General features: G+C 46.6%; 1 protein-coding gene across 1 annotated transcript in view; it reads left to right on the top strand.

Annotated features, from left to right (window-relative positions):
- Positions 1-24,043, top strand: part of LOC115082416 (myelin regulatory factor-like) — a 57,402-nt gene that overhangs the window by 29,693 nt on the left and 3,666 nt on the right. The window contains 12 exon segments of the mRNA XM_029586646.1: positions 816-925; positions 1,730-1,890; positions 2,855-2,927; positions 3,493-3,581; positions 8,688-8,756; positions 10,382-10,467; positions 11,759-11,911; positions 18,431-18,727; positions 19,299-19,380; positions 20,026-20,100; positions 21,887-21,989; positions 23,663-23,741. Of these exon segments, the coding sequence (XP_029442506.1) occupies positions 816-925; positions 1,730-1,890; positions 2,855-2,927; positions 3,493-3,581; positions 8,688-8,756; positions 10,382-10,467; positions 11,759-11,911; positions 18,431-18,727; positions 19,299-19,380; positions 20,026-20,100; positions 21,887-21,989; positions 23,663-23,741 (1,377 nt within the window).

Raw genomic sequence — 24,043 nt, 5'->3', positions numbered from 1 at the left:
CTGTCTTGTAAGCCTGTTGGGTATGATCTTAACCTCTGAAATTTACTGCTAATGCTCTTCTTAATTCTTATGCCCTGCCAAAGAGCTTACCCGTTGGAGGGATCCGGTACTTTCTGCAGTCACAGTGGTAATTGTGCAGTAGCTGCTGCAAGATAGTGCCACCTAGTGGTAAATTCACATATAAACAATATTGACTGAAGCCTCTTCATTTCTCAGCCAGAAATAGCGCAGATGGGCATGAAGTTTACAACTCAGCTATCTCGGTCAGGATCTGCGACATCCCCTTTTATTCTAGCATGGAGCTCACCCCCACCCCCAAGTCACACACAACTGTACCAATGCACCTTGATCTGACCTATGGATGCCCTCTGCAGTTCCAGTACTGAAACCCGAGACCCGCATCCAATGTATCTCAGTCCTGAGCTGCAGTATCCCTTGCTATCCCAGCCCCACAGCTATATCAATGCACCTCTCAATTCATCCTTACTGCAGGAGGGACGTTTTCACAGGAAGGCCATTGGCCTCCCATGCAAGTCATTCACCTCCATAGATTTGTGTGGCATCAGCCTTTTGCCTAATCTGACTAGTCAAACCTATAAAAATATCCAGTGTGGGTTCAGCGGAGTGAGGGATCCTAAAAACTGGAAATGACATGAGAGAGGATCCTTTGCTGCTTTGGTGAAACTCCCTGGCCCTGCAGTAAGTGGGCGGCACTATCTTGTCTCATTGTCCTTTACGTTTTTATAGTGGCCACATCCCTTGTATTCGCGGGCCGGGGAAAGCTTTGGTCACTCATGAGACTCGTTTCTTCTCAGGCGTCATTGCACAGGAAGTGAAGGAGATTCTCCCAGAGGCCGTTAAAGACACGGGCGACATGGTCTGCACTAACGGGAAAACCATTGAGAACTTCCTGGTGGTGAATAAGGTGAGTAACGAAGAAGGAATTGGGCGATAGTAACCCCTGGAGGAGGCGTTCCCAGAGGCAGTTTATTGGAGTCCGGGGAGGGAAAGTGCGCACGAAAGAGGCATTGACAGGCCCACGCTGGCTATCTTCAATGCACAAAGTACCGTCGGAAAAAGCAGGCGCTAACATCCACAGGCACATTAACACCCCCCACCCCCCCCGGGCAAATTTCAAAGCAAACTGAGCGCGGACTTGTGCTTTGAACATTGGTACAAAGCTCTGCGGTTAAAACGTTCGCCCAGACTTTGCCCTGACGCAGATAGTATGAAAAGTGCCCCCTAAAATTAGAATGGAATGGCGCCCAGGCAGGTGTGGAGCTCTTCACGTGCTTCAGGAAACGAGAGAGCCCTCAGGGTGGCACAGAGGAGACCCAGTGAAAGTGTCTGCTCTCCCCCCACACCCCCATGACGATCCTGAAATAGGATGGGAGCCGTTCGTGGTGTCAGAAGCTTCGGCTGTAGGTTAGACAGTCTCTACCCTGCCTTGGTCCTCAATCTCCTCTGACATCTCGTTTAGAGGTCCTGGTGAACGAGAGAGCGCGTTACAGTTTTGAGGCACTGACCGTGCCAGTTCGGGGCGCCCCGATTTGTTTAATCCCGCCTGCTGTGATTAGGAGGGTACCTGTAGACTGTAACAGTCTGTGTAATTTCGCCCCCTGCGGTCAGGAGAATGTAGAGTGTAACAATCTGTTTAATCCCGCTGGGGAGAGCTGGGAGTTGCATCTGCAGAATGTAACGGTCTGTTTGATTCCCCCGGCGTGGTTAGGAGCGTATCTTCATGGAGAACGTTGGAGCGGTGAAAGAGCTTTGCAAACTGACTGACAACCTGGAGACACGCATTGATGAGCTGGAGCGCTGGAGCCGTAAACTGGCCAAACTGAAGAGACTGGACAGCATGAAATCTACCGTCAGCACAGGGGCTCTCAGGTGCGATACCATCTCCTTCACATAAAGGGCCCCTGTGGCTCTCAGCTACAATATCATGCCCTTTACATAAGGGGGCTTGCTTGACAATACAAATCTACTGGTCTGTAATTATTTCATGGATCTATCAAGTATCGGGGTTATTCTTTGGGGGTTACCTTTGAATGGGGCACTGCCCATCACAAGAGGCAGAGTTAAGTTAATAACTCACGTGCTAGCAGCTGGCAGACAAAATACAGCTCACCACTGGAGATTCCCTCCCCCGGCTCCACTGACGAAGTCTCGAGTGTGCGTATTACGGAAGATGTATGCAGTGGAGCTCAATGTCAGAGACTTTTACTGTGATGTCCCCAGTATTTGGAAGCGCTGTCAGTTGAATGTGGGATCAGTGTTCGCATATGTAGGGATGATGGATGGAGAGGTGGGAGGTACAGGTACACATAGTAGAAATCCAGCTATGGTGTAAGAGAGGACATCAAAAACTTGCTTAATTTTATCTGCAGTTGCGTAAAGTGTCTCCAGTTAAAATGAGCAAATAACTACGTTTGTGAGATTCTCCCTTCTTACATTTCATTTTTTTTTTTTATCTTGCTTCTTACCTAATTATAGGATGTTTATTGCCAGGCAATTTTGTTTGGTATGAGGTATATTGAACATGCTGGTGAAAGACCGAAATTCCAGTGCATATGAGTATTGTGATGCCCATGTGTTGAATTGTAATTTTGGTACGAAGTTTCAGTAAAAAAAAACAAAATGTTGTCCCATTTCCTTACTGGTTGAACCATTGACCTCTGCTGAGATCACCAGCTGGGGTTCTAGCTCTAATGGTAGGGGTATGGTTATTTTTGCTTGCGGAAACCTGCTCTGAGACCACCATCCCATGGCTCCTAAGTCCCCGGATTTCATTCAGAAGGTGCCATCACACAGTCACATGTTGACCTGGCCCCGTACACCTTTCTCTTTGCAGCCAAGCAGGAAGTCAGTTCAGCCGCACAGGAAGCGTGCCGTACCAAAAGAGACCCCCCAAACTCCTCAGCAAGGTGAGCTTTTGTGTGTGCGACACCCAACAAGAATGAGTATCAACACATGACCCAGGTGGCTATCCGCCATGCCATGATTGTAAAAGTAATTATGGATGCACTCCCCAAAATGTAAGCGATTACAGTTGCAAGTTGCTTAAAAACCAGTTACTATTTCAATTAAATTAGAATTGCTTGCAAACCTTGTCAGCTAGGCACAGGGGGTACGGGGAACCCGGGAGGCTGTGCAAGCAAATAAAAAAAGGGATTAGACATTTTATGGAAGGCCAGAGCAGTCACAGGCTTTTTAGCAACATAGTGAGGGAGGTTACCCCATGTTCTCCATGACTGCCGGATACCGGAAGAGGATGCCAGGGGATGGCACGCATGCCCCATTTCTTATACAGTTTCTCTGGCATCCATTACTTGCTGCCGTCGGAGATGGACCTGTGCTTTGACCCAGTGTGCGTAACTGAGAAAGGCAGAGAGAGAGAGAGAGAGCCGTAGAACAGGATTTGGGAAGAGAAATCCGAGCAGGGCAAGATGGCGAATTCTGCGATGTTAGTGGTTCTGTTCTTTCTTGCAGTCTCGCCCCGGGCCTGTGGAGCAGGCCTGCATCAGCCAGCGCTTCTTGCAGGGAACCATCATCGCCCTGGTGATCATCATGGCATTCAGGTGAGGTGGACACGATTCCTGCGTGCACGCCTGTGCTGTGGCACCTCACTTTTTCCTGTCCTGTTCCCAGTGCTGGATTTCATTCTTCGGCTGCCCCCCCCCCCTCCAGCCCTGGAGGAGCACCCTCCTCTGGAGTCACAGGTTGCGGTGGGCCTGGAGGGGGTCCTCCTAGTCACTTCAGTTGGCTGGCCTACAATAACGATGAGCACCACGTTCAGTAAGAGGGGTGGTGGAGCAGTGGCCTACTCTTTACGTTAGGAAGTCCAGCCCTGCCTGCCCCTCACCCCTGCCACGACTGACACACATCCATGCTGTGGCTCTTCACCTCACCGGACCTGTACTGTGCCATTCAGCACTGCTTTGGCACCTCTCGTGTCCTGTGCCACCCTGCTGGCAGCTGCCATGTGGCGCCTGGTGCTACGGTCCGTCACCTTTCCTATCCTTAGCCCACCTGGCCACACTGCAGGCAGCTGCCACGACTCCCTGTTAGTTCTCCATGCCATGGCCCCTGTGTCACATCTCCACAGGCCGCTGGCGGCTGCTGTGATTCCTGGCCCCCCCCCAATCTTTGTACCACAGCCTGCACTGTTGCTTTTATTGATTCCTTGTGAAGCACGGGAGCAGCTGCAGCACCGGGGATTCAGTGTCGCCTCTCCCATTCAGCTGGGGGCTTGGAAAGCAGTCGGCTTGCTGATACCCCCCTGGCTCAGCCAGCAAGCAGGCAGGCAGCTTTCCAAGGCCCCAGACCACTGTGGCTCCAATGGCCCCTCCCAGCATGGATAGCCAGCTCCTCCCTGACCTCCTCCCACCTCTGCCAGAGGCAGATAAGCTGCTCCACTTTCAGAATCCAGGAGCTTTTAATCTTTTGTGCTCAGGCACACGCTTGGCTTCAGATGTTATATCTGTCAACAGACAATTATAAAGCAGCAGGAATCATTCAGCTAATGACACAATGCTTGCCCTGTAAATCCCGCAGGCTGGGGCTGTGGAATGGCGGATGGATTGTTTCCCCACCACGTTTGCATTTTTTTTTTTTCTCTCACCTTTAATTCTGCCATGTTCGGTTCCCCCTCGCCTCCCGCAGCCTGGATGGCATGTCCAGACAGCTTAGTGGACCCCTCACTATGCTGAGGGCTAGAAAGGCGTACCCTCAGCACAGCTATTTGGTCAGCAGGGGGCTGCCTGAAGAGTGACAGCAGTCTTCTCTTCCCCACTCCCTCCCTTCCTCCCTCCCTGCACCTGTGCACGTCACCCCTGCTGCGTGCCCATCTTGACTGGCCCCAGTGGCTGGAGGATCCCCTATTTCATAGCACTATGACCTGAGCCATGGATCAGCCCACTCCATTGCATTTTCTTAAAATTAAAATACTAATAACTTATAAGATGCCTATGAATATAAAATGTTTACCTGCTGGAGTCAAGACATCTTACTGCATAAGAGTGTTTATCACTCGCACATTTACCTTGCCAGAACAACTCGCTTCACTGTGCTTATTCACTCTTGGCAAATGCACAAGGAGACACAATTATGACTACAAAAGTGCCAGCACACAATAGCACTATACAGGAAAAAGAGATGGTTACGTCAACCAGCATGTGAGTGTGTGAGGTTTTGTGGGACTGTTGAGGTGAGCGTGTGGGGTTTTATGTGATTGCAGAGGCATCATAAGCACCAAGCACACAGGGCCCATGCCCCAAGTCTTACCCATGGCTCTTGTATCTCCTATTTTAAACTATTTTGTTGACGTTTAGGAATTTATTTTTTTTTAATGTATGTGAGTTTTTAATTATTGGATATTCTTTTTGTCAGCTTTTTGAAATATTTATTTTTTCTATGAGTATGGTTTTACTATTATGATGTATATTTCTTGAGTTTATTGTTTGATATTTTATGTGGTATGATGATGTTTCTGTTTTTTTCCATTGTTGTATTGTATACAGAGTCTGGCTTATTGCAGTTTCAAGTTGTTTGTGGCATGTTTCAATTTATATTTTATGGTCTCTTTAGTCTGTGTTGGGTGAGGGTTTGTCTGTGTTCTGTGTAAGTGACTAAGACAAAGTATTCTGCTAGCTTTTAGTTTCTGTGTAGGGATCTATAGCAGCTTGACTTGTTTTATTTTCCTGATAGAAAGTGTACTAGTGTTTTAGGGTCTAGTGTAATATTTACCAGCATGTAAATAGTAATCCCACTTATAAAAAAAGCAACCCTTCAATTAATGCTGTTTTGGTATGGAAGGCTTACTATATTGTCATTGTAATTCACTTTTTTCAGAGAATTCATTGCCAGTTTTTCAGTATCTCTACAGTACTGTAACCCAAAGGCTGAATATAAGTGACTGTGTGCTAAGCTGTGCTGTGTCTGGGTCCTTCAGTGAGTGCACTGTAAGAAGAAATCAGTGAAGGGTGTGGAATACTGATGCACTTATATTTTTGCGATGGAGAAGGTACAGAGAAGGGCAACCAAAATGATAAAGGGGATGGAACAGCTCCCCTATGAGGAAAGACTGAAGAGGTTAGGGCTGTTCAGCTTGGAGAAGAGATGGCTGAGGGGAGATATGATAGAGGTCTTTAAGATCATGAGAGGTCTTGAATGAATAGATGTGAATCGGTTATTTACACTTTAGAATAATAGAAGGACTAGGGGGCATTCCATGAAGTTAGCAAGTAGCACATTTAAGACTAATCGGAGAAAATTCTTTTTCACTCAACGCACAATAAATCTCTGGAATTTGTTGCCAGAGGATGTGGTTAGTGCAGTTAGTGTAGCTGGGTTCAAAAAAGGTTTGGGTAAGTTCTTGGAGGAGAAGTCCATTAACTGTTATTAATCAAGTTTACTTAGGGAATAGCCACTGCTATTAATTGCATCAGTAGCATAGGATCTTCTTAGTGTTTGGGTAATTGCCAGGTTCTTGTGGCCTGATTTGACCTCTGTTAGAAACAGGATGCTGGGCTTGATGGTCCCTTGGTCTGACCCAGCATGGCAACATTGAGAAAAATGAACAATGCACCCATAGTACACATGTGCACACACAATTAATGGAATGCATGTATCTATGTAGATTATTCTCTCATTCTTTTGGTGCTTAAAGAGATTCCAGAGTACATCACTCATTAATACCCCTGCTGCTTGTATTGATCCATTGGTAGATTGCCCATTGCCATTTATCTTGGGAAAAGAGAGAGAAGGAAGGTTCAGGGCAGTGATGGCACATTTATGCAAATTCATGCAAATTAAGGGAGAGCCAGGTGCTTTTTCCCCTCTCCCCAATCCTCAAGTATCCAATCCTGGTCTGTGGAAAAGTTGGCAACCTTGTTGGGAGGAGGTGAAGAAAAGGACCTCTTGGTCCCAAATCTTTTACCTAACAATATCCCTATGTGATTGTAGGTGGTTGAATAGGGGGCTGTGATTGTCAGGGTGTGTGGTGGGGTTTTAGTATAGCCATAGGTGGGTATATATGTGGGGAGTGTGTGATTTTTTAGGTATATGAGTTTTCTCTCACTTTTGAGGTATGTGAGATTTTGACTGACTGTTGGGGTGAATGTGTGGTGTTATGTATGACAGTAGATGAGTGTATGTGGTGAGTTGCTTGATTATTTGGGAGTGTGAGTTTTCTCTTAGTGTGTGCAAGGGTTGTATTATTCTTGTGAATGTGGATTTTGTTGGCTGCTGGGGTGAGGGTGTGGAGTTTTGAATGACTTTTGGGATGAGTGTATGGGGTTTTGTGATTTGTCGATGCATATGTGGGGGGCTTACATGATTGTTGAAGTGTGTTGAAGCGTGTGGAGTTGAAGTGACTGTTGGGGTGATTATGTGGAGTTTTTAATGACTGTTGAGGTGAGTGTGTAGAGTTACAAGTGACTGTAGAATGCATAGAGGGTTTTGTGATTGCTGGGGTATGTGGATTTTGTTGACTGCTGGAGTGAGCGTATGGAGTTTTGAATGACGTTAGGGATGAGTGTGTGGGATTATGTGATTTATAGATGAATGGGGGAGCTTACATGATTGTTGAGGTGTGTGGATTTTGTCTGACTGTTGGGGTTCTCACTGACTATAAGGTTATGTATGACTGTGATGAGTGCGTGAAGGGTTGTGTGACTGCTGGGGTGTATGGATTTTGTCTCACTGTTAGAAACATAGAAACATAGAAATGACGGCAGAAGAAGACCAAACGGCCCATCCAGTCTGCCCAGCAAGCTTCACATTTTTTTCTCATACTTATCTGTTTCTCTTAGCTCTTTGGTTCTATTTCCCTTCCACCCCCACCATTAATGTAGAGAGCAGTGATGGAGCTGCAACCAAGTGAAATATCAAGCTTGATTAGTTATGGGTAGTAGGGGAAGTAACCACCGCAATAAGCAAGCTACACCCATGCTTATTTGTTTTACCCAGACTGTGTTATTCAGCCCTTATTGGTTGTTTTTCTTCTCCCCTGCCGTTGAAGCAGGGAGCTATGCTGGATATGCGTGAAGTATCAGTTTTTCTTCTCCCCTGCCGTTGAAGCAGGATATGCATTGAAAGTGAAGTATCAGGCTTATTTGGTTTGGGGTAGTAACCGCCGTAACAAGCCAGCTACTCCCCGCTTTGTGAGTTAGGGTGATTGTGAGTTAGGGTGATTGTGAGTTAGGGTGATTTGTGAGTTAGGTGCTTTGTGAGTTAGGGTGATTGTGTGGAGTTTGTAATGATTGTTGGGGTGAATGTGTACGGTTGTATGTAACTGTAGAATATGTGAAGGTTTGTGTGATTGCTGGGGTGTGCGGATTTTGTCTGACTGTTGAGGTAAGTGGGGTTTTCGCTGTCTTGGGGGTGAGTGTGTAGGGTTGTGTGTGTCTGTAGAATATGTGAAGGGTTGTGTGATTGCTGGGGTGATTTTTGGGATGAGAATGACTGTTGGGATTAGTGTGTAGGGTTAGATGTGACTGTAGATGAGTGTATGGTAGGTTGCATGATTGTTGGGGTGTGTAAGTTTTCTCTGACTTGAGTTGAGTTTGTAGGGTTATGTATGATTTACATATCAGTGTATATGTGCGTGAAAGTGTTGGAGGGCATCCATGCAGCTGAGTTAATAATGTAACTTGAATACTTATTGGGATTATTTTTCTTCTCAGTGTCATCTCCATGTCCACTCTCTATGTGTTGAATTTAAAAAATGAAGAAGATTTTATTGACATGGATGGGTAAGTATCTGAGAGGTTATTGCACTCACTATTGTGTCTGACTGCTTCGCCTAATTTCCTTGGTACTCCAGCCTCTGAGCTGAAAGGTTCATAAGGTCAAGTTTTAATATGGGCCAGGGCCTTCATTATTTGTTTTTATTTTATTTTTCCCGGGGATTTATTTGTGCTTTTGACAACAACAAAAATGGAAGAAAATCACTGTAACAAACAACTCCTCATTTTTCTGGGTAAATACTGACCCTCAGTATGAAGTGCGTTTCAGTCCCTCCGCCTGAGCTGAAATGAGGGAGGGGGCCAGGGGATGGAAAATGATAACCCAAGGGTTGCTCTGCTTTGGGTGGACGACTCGACATCAGAGGTTGGGAGCCCATGAATTCTGCAGGCCCAAACGAAATTCTGTCTGGTTTTTTCCAAAAATGAGGTTGATATTCAAAGGGGGTTTGTCAGGGTGATTTTTGGAGTTCCCCGGACAAAACAGATTTAAATATTTCTTGCCCATTCCCCTTTGCCATGGCTAAATAGAAGCGGTGATAGGATGGAGGCATTCCGGGGCGTGGCTACATTTTAGCCGGTCAGCGCTGATATTCAGTGCTAAACGTAACCAGGTGAGTTTGGTCAAAATATTTCCTGTCCCACCGTTCCCTGGGTATATTCAGTGGAACACGTACCCCGGTAACTTTCCCGCATATCAGCCCGCTCAATATCAATCTCTAAGTGACAGTTTTATTTATTTATTTATTTATTTATTTTGTAAAATTGAGTTTAAACTGTAAATGAAAGGACCCTAATTCCAGGCCTTGAACTGATATCTGATGCGGATACTGCATGGCAGTACTGGGGGAGGCAGGGTAAGAGAGGTCTTCACTCCGACTCCTGGCTAATTCGGCTCCAGACGTGACTCACTGCTTGCCACGTTCCATCTTATAGGTCGGGTGATCATTGTCCTTTTACAGATCTAGTACCTGACCCTACTGCTGGGTGAAAATCTTGTCACTGAACATCAGAAAAGCTGACACTTTATTCCTCTCTTCCCACTGCCATCCTGCATATTTTCATCTTCTCTCTCCCTCCTCCCTTTTTGGATTTCTTCTCTTCCTGTCATCTCCCTTGTTCGCTGAACCTCTTTCTCATGTCTCCCCTCACCTGTTTCTCTTTTTTTTCTCCTCTGTGTCTCTCTGTCATTTTGTTTCTCACGCCTGCTCTCTCTGACCCCTGTCTGTCTCATGTACACTCTTCTTTCACCCATCCTGTCTTCCATTTGCTTCTTGTCCATGCTCTCCCCCCTCCTCCCCTGCCTCGACAGTGCTCTCGCTCTGCCTCACGCCTGCATCCTGACTCTCTTCCATCAGAGGAATGGCAGCCTCCCTGTTACTCTTTGTCCACGGTAGGTTCTTCCTCTTCTGACAATCTTTGTTTCTTTTTATTCCCTTTCTCCTAATCCCTCTCCGACATTTCCCTCCTGTAAAGGGACCTGCTTCTCCTCCCCTGTGCTTCTCTGCATGAAGCCCTCCCTCCTCGGCTCCCTTTACTGGCTGTGCTCTCTTTCCCGCTCCTTCCCTGCCTCCCTGGCCAGGAGTTTCGCTTTCTCACAGTTTGATCCTCATCCTTTTTTCTCCCCCCTGAAGCTCCGGTCAGAATTTTGTCACAACTCAGCTTCGACGCTCCACGTCATCGCCTCACGTCTCAACGGCGAGCCCCTCCTTACTGCCAGGTACGTAGAATCCGTTCAGTCTGCGTGCGGTGCGCCTGTCCTGGGGTATAATAAGATATCAGCAGTGATTCCTGAGGTCCGCGGGTTCCCTGATATTTTTAGGCCTGGCAGGTTTTCTCCAGCTCCTCTGGGCTTCCAGCTCGGTCGGAATCAGCCCCTGGTGAGCCAGAGAGCCGTGCGCCTTCATTCACGGATTCCCCCCTAACTTTATACCTCCTCCTGACTCACACAGCCCGGTGATCGTAGCAATGGTTCTCGGCACGCACCAGGGCTACCTTCCAGATGTCGCAGGCCCTAAATCTGGCCACCTAGGCATTGCCATTGTGCGACGGTGATGACGCCCTCCCTCCCAGGGGATGTGAACGCTGCCTCTGCAGCACTTCCAGCCCCAGGCGACCCATGGGGCAGAAGATCTTTCCCATGTCATGCCACGCTGCCGCTGTGCCATCGGGCTGGCTCGCCCTGCCTTTTTTAAGGGGACAGTTTTCCTCTCTGCCCACATATTTGCAAAGTTTGCAGGTACTTTCACGTGCAGGCTTTGCACCAGTGCTCAAAGGGAACGTTCGAGTGTGCTTGGGTGGTTCTATAATGAGGCAGGATGAGGAGGCCGCTTCAGGCGGCAAAAAAATGCCGCTGTGATATCCGCCTCACACTGCCTCATTATAGCTGAAGGGAGGAGGGACGCCACCGCCGGAGGCCAGGCCTGCGACGGCTGAAGGAAAGAGGATCACTTTCGCACGTCGCCACCAGCGGCCGGGTCCATGGCGGCTGAAGGGAGGATGGATTTGCTGCCACGGGGCCACCATCGCCAAAGGCTAGGCCGCCGGCGTCTGAAGGGAGGATGGACGGAGGGCGGGCACTGGGAGAGGAGGGGGTGAAGCAGGACAGGAAGGCTGTTCTCTGCTGAGTGAGAGCACAGAACTGGGAGGCAGAAAATCTTCGTCTGGCCTGCTGCCGCCCTAGAATTTTGCCATCCTAGGCCCAGGCCTAGTTGGCCTCTCGGCAAATTCAGGCCTGAAGACAATTACAAAGTTCAGGTGGCATTCAGTAATGGCTCCGGCCCTATTAAACTTCTGGCCTGGTCTCTCTCTGCCTTTATTCTTTCAGTTCAGTAGAGCTCAGGTCACAAGATTGCAAGTACCAAAAAGCTAAAACATTTTAAAAGCAGTGTAAAAACAGAGTAAATGCCTGTATCTCTCACCATCTTCCCCTCCCCATTCCCCCGCCCTTTCATCCCTTTTGGAAAGGTATTTGTGTGCGTACAGACAATCTCTCTGCTATTTCCTTACAGGCATGCCAGAGCCTGACTCTGGCCGTGCAGTCCCTCCCCTGGACTTCTGTTTTAATGCTCCGTGTGCCGCGGTGTGCTGTGCCCCTGGCCGGGCCTTCCCTGGGACCGCCTCCTCGACCAGCAAAACCTCCCCAACCGGCCAGACAGAGACAAGTAAGCGCGATAAATCCACGAACTGGGAGACACCAAATCCCCGTCTTCTGTTTGAGGAGTCTTTGTGTGAAGTTTAAGGGTTTCGTGGGAGCGGGGTGGGGGTGGGGGTGCGGGAAGATGGCGAGCATGTGGCTGGTTTCCGTCCTCTTGGTTATTTTGGGGCTGTGCGGGATGCCGTCCCTCGGGCAGAAGAAGAAGGAGCTTTCAGCTGGGAGTCATATACACAAGCACTCCTGGATCTCTGCTGTCATGAACCCTAAACTCAATCTTTGCAGCATCCCCAGCTGACTCTTGGCATTGAGCGCAGGCCTTTACCAGTCCTTATAATATACAATTTAGTAAATAATGGCAGAAAAAGACCAAGTGGCCCATTTAGTCTGCTCATTTGTATCACACAGCTAGAATATATCCCAGTTGCTAGTTATAAAGGCTTGACATCTTGTAAGATATTGCTCCATATCAAAGTCAGTTTTGCTCATTGGTTCTCTTTGTTTCTAGATACAGAGTTTTGTTTTTTGGGGGGTTTTTTGGTTAAAAATCCTGAATGGTTACAGGTGCAGTGATAGGATTAGTAAAATGGACATTTAAATAAAGCTCTATAACGCCAGATCTCCGCCAGGAACATTGTCACATCACATTCAGAAAAAAATTTAAAGCATGGCTGTTCGCTCAAGCATATCCTTGAAGAAGCCTTATGGTAACCCACACGGAACAACACCCCACGGTTGCGCCCTCTTTCCACCTCACAAAGGAACTGTTTTCTGCTAACTGTGCTCATATACAACTTGACTAATTGACTCCTCTGTGTATATGTATATAATTTTTACCATGTAAGCAATTGTTCTCTGCTTACATGCACTGCTCTCCAGTTAGAAATTGTTAATCTATCCCTTTTTTCTAACAACCTTGTTCCACATTCCCTGTTGTAACGTAACTTTCGCTCTCAGTGTTAACTGGTTTACCCCCTAGTTTATTGTAAACCGGTACGATAAGACCTGGTCTTGAGCATCGGTATATTAAAAGAATTTAAATAAATAAATAAATTTGGGTAATCAGGAAATTGTTGAAAACTAGATGGAAAGCTGCAGATATTTCTCTACTCCCCATTTTTTTGGAGGGTGTTATGAATCAGATAGTTAATAATTGCCGGCTGTAGGCAGATGCGGCGTGTCCTGCTTTCTTCTCCATTTGTTAATAGTACGTGGTAAAATATAGACGTGGTCTTGGAACCGGTAGCGGCTGATCAGTCTGACGTGGTGAAGATATCAATGGCCAGGGCACACTGTGAGGTGTAATAGAGACAGGCCACCAGATATATTTATGGCGAAAAGAATTCAGCAGGGAAGGGAGCTGCCACCAGCCATCCACATATCAGCAGGACCTCACTGTGACACTGTGGCTATGATATACTGTATTTATCAGACACCCAGACATCCTCGGGTGGGCTTATGTGTGCTTGAGACTCAGAAGGCATTGGCCGATCAGGATGGACATGGGCCCACTGAGGGCGCCATGCCTAGACCGTGACCCGGGATCCCCGTGGCCTATAGGCAACGGAGGAGAAGGCCACACCCGTCTTCTCACAGCAGCCACGGAAGGCTCCATCTCTTTCTTTTTGTCTGTAGTATTATAACTTTGTGTGCTGTGGCCCACTAATATCCAAGGAAAAGCTGCAAAGAGCAGCTGACCAGAATTTCAGATCTTTGATAGCAAAAACTGAAGAAAAAGATGCAAGCGATAACGCTTTAAAATATGGCAGAAAGTCGCAGCCCCAACGGTACTGAGCACCACTAGCCTGATTAAAAGGCGCTCCTTGGTACTGCGTCCTCTGAACTCCAGAAAGCAGGCTGGTTTTGGTGCAATTCAAGCACTTAAGCGAGCACAAGCGCTCAGTTTCAGAGACGGAGATGCTACCCAGCATATCCTGGCTTCTGAGTGAGGTTCGTTCTGCTCGCAACGCCAGTCGAGAAAAAGAAGTTTGGTAAGGAAATATCTCGCCCCTGTCCACAGCAAGGAACAGGGGGATTACTTCCCTTCCTGGGACAGCGTCTGCTGTAGGGATGACTGTTTGAACGTTTTCTGTGCTTTTCCTCTTCTGTGTTTATATTTTAAGGGTTAAGAATCCCACCAATATTTAAAATGTTGAAACCAGTGGCGTAGCCACGGGTGGGCCTGGGTGGGCAGCTGCCCACCCAATTTAGACCCAGGCCCACCCAACTGACACCAGAACTGCAAGGCTGTCGCGGGATCCCATCCCCGCGACAGTGAAGAGGAGAACCCATGCTTGGCACGCCATCACGGCACACGTGGGGAAGCGGTCCTACAACCATATGGCCGACCGATCTTCCTGTTTGCGGGGGGAGGGGGGGAGCGGAAGCGCCGTGCACAGCTTCCACTTCCTCCCCCCAAAGCAGGAAGATCAGCTGGCCTCTCCTGCTATCTTCGGGCCGTATGGCCGACTGATCTTCCTGTTTGGGGGGGGGGAGAAGAGCGGAAGCGCTGCGCACAGCTTCCGCCCCCCCCCCCCCCCCCGCAGGAAGATCGGTCGGCCGTATGACTCGAAGATAGCAGGAGGCCAGTGGCAGCAGGAGAGGCCAGCTGATCTTCCTGCTCTGGGGGGAGGAAGCGGAAACTGTGCGCTGCGCTTCCGCTCCCCCCCCCCCCCGACAGGAAGTTCGGCGGGCAGTACGGCCCGACGCCCGAAGATAGCAGGAGGCCGGTGGCAGCAGGAGAGGCAGCTGATCTTCCTGCTCTGGGGGGAGGAAGCGGAAACTGTGCGCGGTGCTTCCGCTCTCCTCCCCCCCCCCCCCCCAAACAGGAAGATCGGTCGGCCATACGGCCCGAAGATAGCAGGAGGCCAGTGGCAGCAGGAGAGGCCAGCTGATCTTCCTGCTCTGGGGGGAGGAAGCGGAAACTGTGCACAGGCATGAATGTGTATGTGAGGATGAGAATGGGAGCCTTGTTGTGTGTGTGTGTGGGTGAAAATCCCTAGGTGTGTATGGGAGTGAGAATGGAGTCTTGAATGTGTGTGGGTGATAATGGAAGCTTGAATATGTGGGTGAGGATGGAAGCTTGAATATGTGGGTGAGGTTGGAAGCTTGAATGTGTGTATATATGGGTGAGGATGGAAGCTTGAATGTGTATATATATGGGTGAGAATGGGAGCCTGGGTTTGTGTGTGTGGGTGAGAATGGAAGCTTGAATATGTGGGTAAGAATGGGTGCTTGAAAGTGTGTATGTGTGGGTGAGAATGGGACCTTAAATGTGTGTATGTGTGGGTGAGAATGGGAGAATGGGTTTGTGTGTGTGGATGAGAATGGGTGCCTGGATGTGTGTCTGTGTGTGCATAAGAATATAAGCCTGGGGAGGGGTGAGAAAGTGAGAGCTTGTATGTGTGTCTGCAGAGAATGTGAGCTTGGGGGGGGGGGGGGGGGGAGAGCATATGAGAGTGAGAGCCTGAGTGTGTGAGGGAGTCTGTGAGAGAAAGCATTTATGTATATATGTGTGTGTGTGTGGAAGGGAAGAAGACAGTAGTAGAAAAGACACTGAAGAAGAATTAGGAAATGAGCGACAAGGGAAAAAATGGGAAAGAGAGACCAGGACCAACTGATTAGAAAAATCCAAAGATCAGACAACAAAGGTAAAAAAAAAAAAAAATATATATATATAGAGAGAGAGAGAGAGAGAGAGATGTTAGCAATTTAAATATCTCTCAAAAAACTGCTGTAGCATCACAATTTTAACAACAAGAATTCTGAGTCACCTCAAGTGAGAGAAATTTTTTTTGAAATACCAGACCTCATAAAACAGCATAATTAGTAATGCTAAGTTAGCATAAATTGTATTTGCCCACGTTTATAATCATAGGTCACAGCTCTATATATTTTTTTATGCTTCCGTGTTTTTTATGCTTCCGTGAGAATAAAAATGGTCACTTATTGGTGGTAAAGATATAGTAAGTCACATTGACATGAACTTAACTTAAGTGAAGAAATGCCATGTTTTTCAGATGAGGCTAGCATAGAAAAAGCCCGACACTGGATCCGTGTTTCGGCTCGTGCCTTCGTCGGGGGCCGAAATAGATGGTGCTAGGGACGGCATGGGATGGCGGCGTCTGCCGATGTTGCGTTTCTTCCACCCAGCGTTTCTTCCACCCAGCTGGGTGAAAATTGTGATGCTACAGCAGTTTTTTGAGAGATTTATATTTCGCTGTTATCACTGCATGTAATTTTTGTAGAGAGTCTTTTTGGCATATAGCAATTTAAATATGTCATCTTTGGGAATGTGCATTCTTATATTTTTGTATTTTGCTCTTTCTTAAGTATTCCACTGTTCAGACATTTTAGTTTCTCAGGCTTTCTATTTTGGCTTTATCTACATGTTTCTGTTTCTAATGTATAGTCTCTTATTTCTATATTAGGTAAGGGTCGGTCTCAGTTTTGCCTGTTTGTGACAGAAATGAGTATTTCTAGCATATAGTTTCTCTGTAGTAGTAGTCCAGCCTGTTCTGTTATTCCCGTAGGTGATGTATTAATGTTCTAGGGCCTGGTGTAGTATTTGCATTGCTGCTTTTTCATAAGGTTGCTGTTTGAATCCTGAGAGTCAGTGCTGTGATTGTTTGGCAAGGTTCCAGATGCCTCTTTCTTTGCAAGAGTTTGTTACTTCACAAAATAGCAGTGGAGGGTTATTTTTTGCTGAGATTACACCAGAATTTGAATTTTTTTTTTCATGTTACTTGTAATGTGAATTGCCCTAGCTCTGCGATGCACCTGTTCTGATGATTAATTATATTTTATTGTATTTATGAAGATTTCTGGGTTTCTGCAAAGATGGTTCATGAAAGAATACATTAATTTTTGTTTTATTATATGATTGGATTTGATTGTTTTCTATACTTGAAATAATTGAAGTAAATTATTTTAAAGTTTCATACATGACACATAATGGCTGTTGCAAACTACTTAGAAAGCCATTCTAGGGTGCAGAATATGGCATTATTTATCAGTAAGAAAACAACTAGTAGACCTGCATGCCTTGTGCCCACCCATGTTAACCTTGTGCCCACCCAAAAAATCAATTCTGGCTACGCCACTGGTTGAAACGCGATAGATATGTTTTTTCAGTTGCTCTCCTTCCCTAGCATTGATAGAGTGCTTTGGGTTAATATGAAACTTCTTTGCTGGGGTTCGTGAAAGCAAAATATATATATTTTTTTTTTTACCAAATGTCTTTTTTGTGATTCACCCCTGTAGTTTGGTCATTTTTTATCGTGTGTCAAAAAACCCATTTGGAGACATTACCCCACAGAACGATTAAGACAGTGTTATTGCAGGCCCCTGTCCATGAGAATTGGGGGTGGGGGGCGTTGTCCAGCCCTCTCCCAGAACCCTTCCAGCCAACGTCTCTATAAAAGGAATATACAGCACCACACACACGTGCGCCTTATGGAAAAAAAATCAACATTCAGCGTCTCTTCATCACACAATTCTCAGGAAAGATAACATAAGTCACATAGAAATGACGGCAGAAAAAGACCAAACGGTCCATCCAGACTGCCCAGCAAGTTTCTTATGGTAATAACTGCCGCTCTGTGCAGGTTACCTCCAAGCCGTAGTAATATTTACCGTCAAAACCAAGCAACTGTCAAACCCATACAAAATGACTGCCAAGAAACGATAACAAGAGTTAATTCACTAATAACACAAAATGTTTTAAGACAATCAAAACATAAGAAAGTTAGAGCTCTGTACTGTAAGAAAAAAAAAAAAGATTTCTTACATGCTAGGATTTAAAAAAAAAAAAAAATGTATTCTAGGATCACGGTTCAGTTGTTTTTCTCACATTCCCAGTCACAAATGAAGGACCTGTTCTATCTGGCAGCTTGACCGAGGTGCTCCAGAATGCCTCATGGAGCCACGTCCCACTGGGCAACCCTCCACGCGTCCTCCTGACTCACAATGGTTAATGCGCTACAGCTTCCGCCCTACCAGCTTCCTTAATTATCCGCACAACAAAACTCAAACCTCCCTCCTGACTGCAGACGTGTGATGTGTCCCCCTCTTCCATTTTCTCATGAATTTAACGCGCTTCTGTGTGCGTTCTGATGGGGCCCTGTTATCCTTACTGCAAAGCAAGACAACTTTACCATGACCTGGAGCGGCGGCTCTCAACCCAGCCCTCAGGGACCTCCCGGCCACTCTGCTCTCCAGGACACTCCCCAATGAACGTGCACGATGTAGGTTTGCACTTCTTGGAGGCAGGGCATGCAGATAGGTCTCATGAATATCCACCGGGGGGGGGGGGGGCATCCCAAAAACCAATAATATTTTATTCCTGCTTTTCTCAGGTTTTGTTTTATTCTCTTCTTGAAAGATAATTTTATATAATAACACTGGCTCCATCCAGGGTGGATAAGCCCCATGGCCCCATTCCTGGCAGGCAGACCCCCCTGCTCCCCCCTCCCCCCACAGGCCTGTCCTCTGTCCCTCTGCAAAGTATCTCTCTTTCTTTCTTCACTAGACCAAAGCCAGTCATCACCTTCCTCCACCCCATCCGCTACCAACATGAAAGCCAAATCTTGGTTCCAAGAGAAGACGTCTTCCAGAAACTTCTTGAAGACCAGTGAGAGGGTGCAGGGCTCCAGGGAGCCAAACACCAGCCCCCAGTCTCCATACACCAACATGCAGGGGAAATGGAAGCACACACCAAACCTCTCATACTCTTCAAACAAGCTGCCCGGGCAGGGCCAGCGGCCAGAGCGGAGTGTCCAGCAGGTGGCCACAGAGCAAGCGCACACAGCAAGCACCAGGCAGGATGGTAAGTTCTGTGTCCCTGCCAGCGAATGTATCTTTTTCCTCCTATATGAGTTGATTGTAAACCGGCATGATGTGCCATACGAATGTCGGTATATCAAAAGTTCATAAATAAATAAAAATAAATAATGCTACTGAAGAGCAGAGAGAGCGGGAGGCAGGATGCACGAGGGGCAGGGGCAGGATGGCTGGGATGTCTAGGAGTGCCATAGGGCCAGGCATGAGGTGCCCTGGCAGATCTGTAGGTGGTGCGAGCGTTGACATAACAGCAAGAGCTGCACATCAGAAGAGAGGTGCGCTGACAGAGCACTGTGAGCTTCCGAATTGGAAGAATGGAGCACTACATGTGAAGAAGAAAGGTGCTCTGGCAGAGCTGCATGTAATGGATCAGTACAGGAACAGCAGGGGGTGCTGGAGAGCAGGACTGAGGTGTGTGGTAAATCTGATGTAGTGCCAGTACACTGTATCCTTTGAAGTGAGAAACGCTATGTCTCATGTTCACGACAAGTCTTTTTGATACCCTTCCTGCCAATGTCTTCAATCTGTGATTCTGGCTTTTCTCCTTTTGAGCACAGGCTCCTCGCTCAGCTCTATCCGGATTCTGGATAATAACATGCCCATCACATCGGAATACTGCACTTCCAATGCCCCCTGTAGGTGAGTGAGACCCACCTTGAATACTGTGTACAATTCTCAAAAAAGATACAGTTGCGATGGAGAAGGTACAGAGAAGGGCGACCAAAATGATAAAGGGGATGGAACAGGTCCCCTATGAGGAAAGGCTGAAGAGGTTAGGTCTTTTCAGCTTGGAGAAGAGACAGCTGAGGGGGGATATGATAGAGGTCTTTAAAATCATGAGAGGTCATGAACTAGTAGATGTGAATCGGTTATTTACTCTTTCAGACAATGCAAGGACTAGACGGTACTCCATGAAGTTAGCAAGTAGCATATATTTAAAACTAATCGGAGAAAATTATTTTTCACTCACCGCACAATTTAGCTATGGAATTGGTTGCCAGAGGATGTGGTTAGTGCATTTAGTGTAGCTGGGTTTAAAAAAGGTTTGGATAAGTTCCTGGAGGAGAAGTCCATTAACTGTCATTAATCAAGTTGACTTGGGAATGGCCTCTGCTATTACTGGCATCAGTAGCATGGGATATACTTAGTGTTTGGGTACTGGCCAGGTACTTGTGACTTGGATTGGCCACTGTTGGAAACAGGATGCTGGGCTTGATGGACCCTTGGTCTGACCCAGCATGGCAACTTCTTATGTTCTTAAGTGCCCACCTTGTTTATCCACAGGCCTGGGAATTACACATTCTGGATCCCCATCAGCCAGGTCACACCAACGAATCTGAATCTAACCCTGGAACTGAAGTAAGTGGCAGGTTTCCTCTGGGGAGGGGCTGAACTGTGGTTAGTACTGGAAGGTCTTCTAGTGATAAGATAATCCTCAAGTGGGAGGAAGAAGCAATAATGAGTATGAGGAATCTGTGAAACACAAGCCTCTGACCAGTCTCGTGTCTAGTTCTGCACTGCTGATCTCTGCTTTGTATCGCAGGTTGTACTTCCTGGGAGTTTGTTTTGCCTTTTGCCCAAATGCATCCAGTTTTTAAATTGGACACACTTGGCACATGATAACACCAGCACTCAAAAACACACAGGCTGATGAACTAATGGTGACTGTGGTTGCCAGACATTGCAAGGCAAGCACATCTGCCTCACAGCAAGCACTAGTCCCCTCACTGCAGGCTTCAGCGACAAAGAAAGATTTAGGGAATGCAGAAACCCAGTAGCGACTCATCACGTGACCCTGCTGACTTGCCTATGAACATGCAGTGCATGCACCAACCTAGCACCTCAGCGTGGACTCTGCTGGCAAGAAGTCTGTAGAAGCTTTCCCTGTGGTATATATTTTATGTGGACTTCCAAGATGGTGTTGTTATACAGTCATGTATAATAAACCTTGCTTAAGATTTAGACCTTTATACTAGGCACTTCTGTTAAAGTGCCTTCATAATCATAGGTCTGTGCTTCTCAATAAATAGCGAGTCATAGTGCAGAAAAGTTATTCAAGACTTATCTATGGTTTATTTGCTGTGCAACAACAAAAATAGATGAGTCTTGAATAACTTTTATGAAAATGTGAAACAAAGGTATTTTACCAGAAGTGCATAATATGAAGGTCTAAATCTTCACAAGCACAGTTTATTGGAAGATCTTGTATTATTTTTCTGATTCCCCGATTCAGACATAGTTTCTTTATTAAAGGTTTTATACAGCCTCCATGCTTAATGAGCAATGTCCTCATTTTATTGTAGTCTCGCTTTTTTTTTTATTATTTATTTATGAATTTACAGAGAAATATCCAAGAACAATCTTGTTATAAGAAATGTTCAAAGGCAAATAAATGTATACCAATATCACAAAATGAATAAAGCAACAAAAACGAACAAAAAAATCTGCTTAAGACATCTTGCCTAGGTAATCAGACCACATTAAAGAATGGAGAGAAAAAAATGGAAAGGATTTCCACCGGAAAATGCCACTAATTAATAAACTGCATCCTACTGACTCTGTGGAATGGCCTTTGGCATCTTTTGTTACTAAAGTTAGTGCTACTTTATCTGTTGAGTCTTCTTTTTTTTTTAAAGCTAAACGCTACTGCAATGTTATTTCTTCTCCTCCTTCCAGCGATTATGTCACGTTTGAGTGTTTTATGACCACTATTGCCAAACGGCTTCGCTACTGTTACGCCTTGCCCCAGGGGCCTGTGCTCCACTGAGGACTGGATCTAAAATATCTCCCCTTCTGGTCGGTTCCAGAAGCAGCTGCTCCATGAAGCAGTCATTTATTGCATCTAGAAGCTTAACCTCCATACCATGCCCTGCTGAGACAGTTAACCAGCCCATACCCAGAAAGCTGAATATCTAATGAACTTAATTCTCCCTCCCTGCAATTTAAGCCAAGCACTTCTGGCTGTGTCCCCAGTGAAGCTGAGGGATGACTCCTTGCCAGCCTCTTCCAAGCCCCCTTTCTGGGTTTGTGTACTTGTATCGGTTGTATTGACTTGGCAGATCTGGATAGTACTTGCACCCTGTTATTCCAGCCTGAATTGTCGGCCTCTCCGTTGATGTTTCTGCCTCTGTTGCTGTCTTTCCAGTGCCTCTTCTGATGTGTCGGTCTACCTTTGTGGTCTTTCCAGCTCTGATCCATGTGAAGACATAGCACCCTCAAATATCGCCACTAATCACACAGATATCCAGGTAATAACACTAAGTTTTCTTACCTTTCAAATGCTGCTCTACAAAAAGGAACTGCCTCTGTAAGGGGCATTATTCTATCCCGGGGTTACAGAGCTGATGGAGAGGGGGAGTAAGATGGACTGTGAGCAGGGACTGCCCCCTGTGCTATAAGGGGCATTATTCTATCCCGGGGTTACAGAGCTGGGGGGGGGGGGGGGGGTGAGATGGGGCTGTGAGCAGGGACTGCCCCCTGTGCTGTAAGGGGCATTATTCTATCCCGGGGTTACAGAGCTGGGGGGGTGGGGGTGAGATGGGGCTGTGAGCAGGGACTTCCCCCTGTGCTGTAAGGGGCATTATTCTATCCCAGGGTTACAGAGATGGGGCTGTGAGCAGGGACTGCCCCCTGTGCTATCCCGGGGTTACAGAGCTGGGGAGGGGGGGTGAGTTGGGGCTGTGAGCAGGGACTGCCCCCTGTGCTGAAAGGGGCATTATTCTATCCTAGGGTTACAGAGCTGAGGAGGGGGAGTAAGATGGGGTTAAAAGCAGGGACTGCCCCCTGTGCGGTCATTCGACTCCGTTAAGAAGTTGTATGGATAACATCTCTGATTGGCTATTAAAGAGCCAGTTGATTTTAAACAGGTCTAAACCAGAGATTTGGGTGCAGGAAGCATTTTATTAAAGCTCCCTCTCTTTTACAGCTTGATGTAGAGGATTATGTAGGGAAGGCTGTGGATCAAGTTTAAAAGTCTTGGTGTAGTTTTGGATTCTGCTTTCTCTTTGGAGATATTTGTAAACCAAACATGTAGAAGAGTCTATCTCCATATGAAGAGAATGCATCACTGAAAGAGGTTTCTGGAAGAGGGAGCAGTGAAGCTTTTAGTGCTCACTGGGGATGATGGGTACCCTGGTTTACCAGGGGGGTCTGATACAAACGTTACAACTGATTCAGAATACCGCAGCCAGAGAGAGAGTTTCCCCAATGCTGGCCTTGTTGCACTGGTTACCAATAGTGGAGAGGGCAAAATTTAAGTTAATTGTGTTAATTTTTCGTAGCTTACATTTCAAGGGTCCACAGTATTTAATCTTCTGAATTGGCTTGGCATAATTCTAAGTGGTCTGTTCGGTCATCACAGTCTGCGCAGTCAGAGCTGCCACATGGATGAAAGTTTAGAGCTATAGTAAAGATTCAAAGTGAGCTTTTACTGCTATTGCTGTGGAATGATTCACCTGTGGCAATGAGGAATGAATATTATCTGCGGTTTTGAAAATTGGTTAAGTCACATCTGTTTCCTAAAATTGTCCAATAATATCAATAAGGTCTGATAAGTCAGATTGTGGGGTGGATGGTGGGTGGGGAGTTGTCTATAGCATTCTAGTTGTTGTGTGTATTTTGGTTTTATTATGTTATTGTTTTATTCTTATGTTATGTATTGTATTGGCTTTTATTTGTTTTTATTATGCATGTAAACCATTGTAAACCACTTTTATTATTTGACAGCTTATGCGCTATATACATTCTGTGAATGAATAAATTCTATCTATGGGTTACGGAGCTGCGGGGTGAGATGATGCTGTGCACACTTGTTCTCCTCCAATCCTATTCAGATTGTGGCAGGACGTGCTGGTAATGCTTCCGCAGTGCTCGTTTGATATGTCCTCATTTCTGTGTCTTGGTTTTATTCCCTGCCTTGCAGAGCACTTCTCATCACTGGCCTCTGGTTATTATCGCCTTCCGTGAGTTCACCTATCACCTCCGAGTGGCTCTTCCTGTGAGTACGTGCAGTATTAGGGACTGGGATAAGTGAGTGAGTGAAGGTTGCTCGCCGCCGCTGTGCTCATATTCCCAGTAGCCTGCCTTCTGAGGCCGCGCACCATGGCTTTCAAATTCTTCCCATCCCCTCCCCTCAAAACCCCAGATATGCCTCCATGGGTCTCGTTATTAAACTCGATCCAAGGTACTCCTGGAGATCTGCCTAGGAATTTTGCCTTCTGGAGGAGAGTAGCTTTTTGGTTTTAACTGGGGAAGGTGAGGGACTGTAGAGAATGTCATTGTAGCAATAATCTCTTTCCATGCA

This window comes from Rhinatrema bivittatum, unplaced genomic scaffold (assembly GCF_901001135.1).
Source record: "Rhinatrema bivittatum unplaced genomic scaffold, aRhiBiv1.1, whole genome shotgun sequence".
NCBI classification, from domain to species: Eukaryota; Metazoa; Chordata; class Amphibia; order Gymnophiona; family Rhinatrematidae; genus Rhinatrema; species Rhinatrema bivittatum.
The sequence above is the reverse complement of the archived record's forward strand: the minus strand, read 5'-3'. Positions and strand labels throughout refer to the sequence as shown.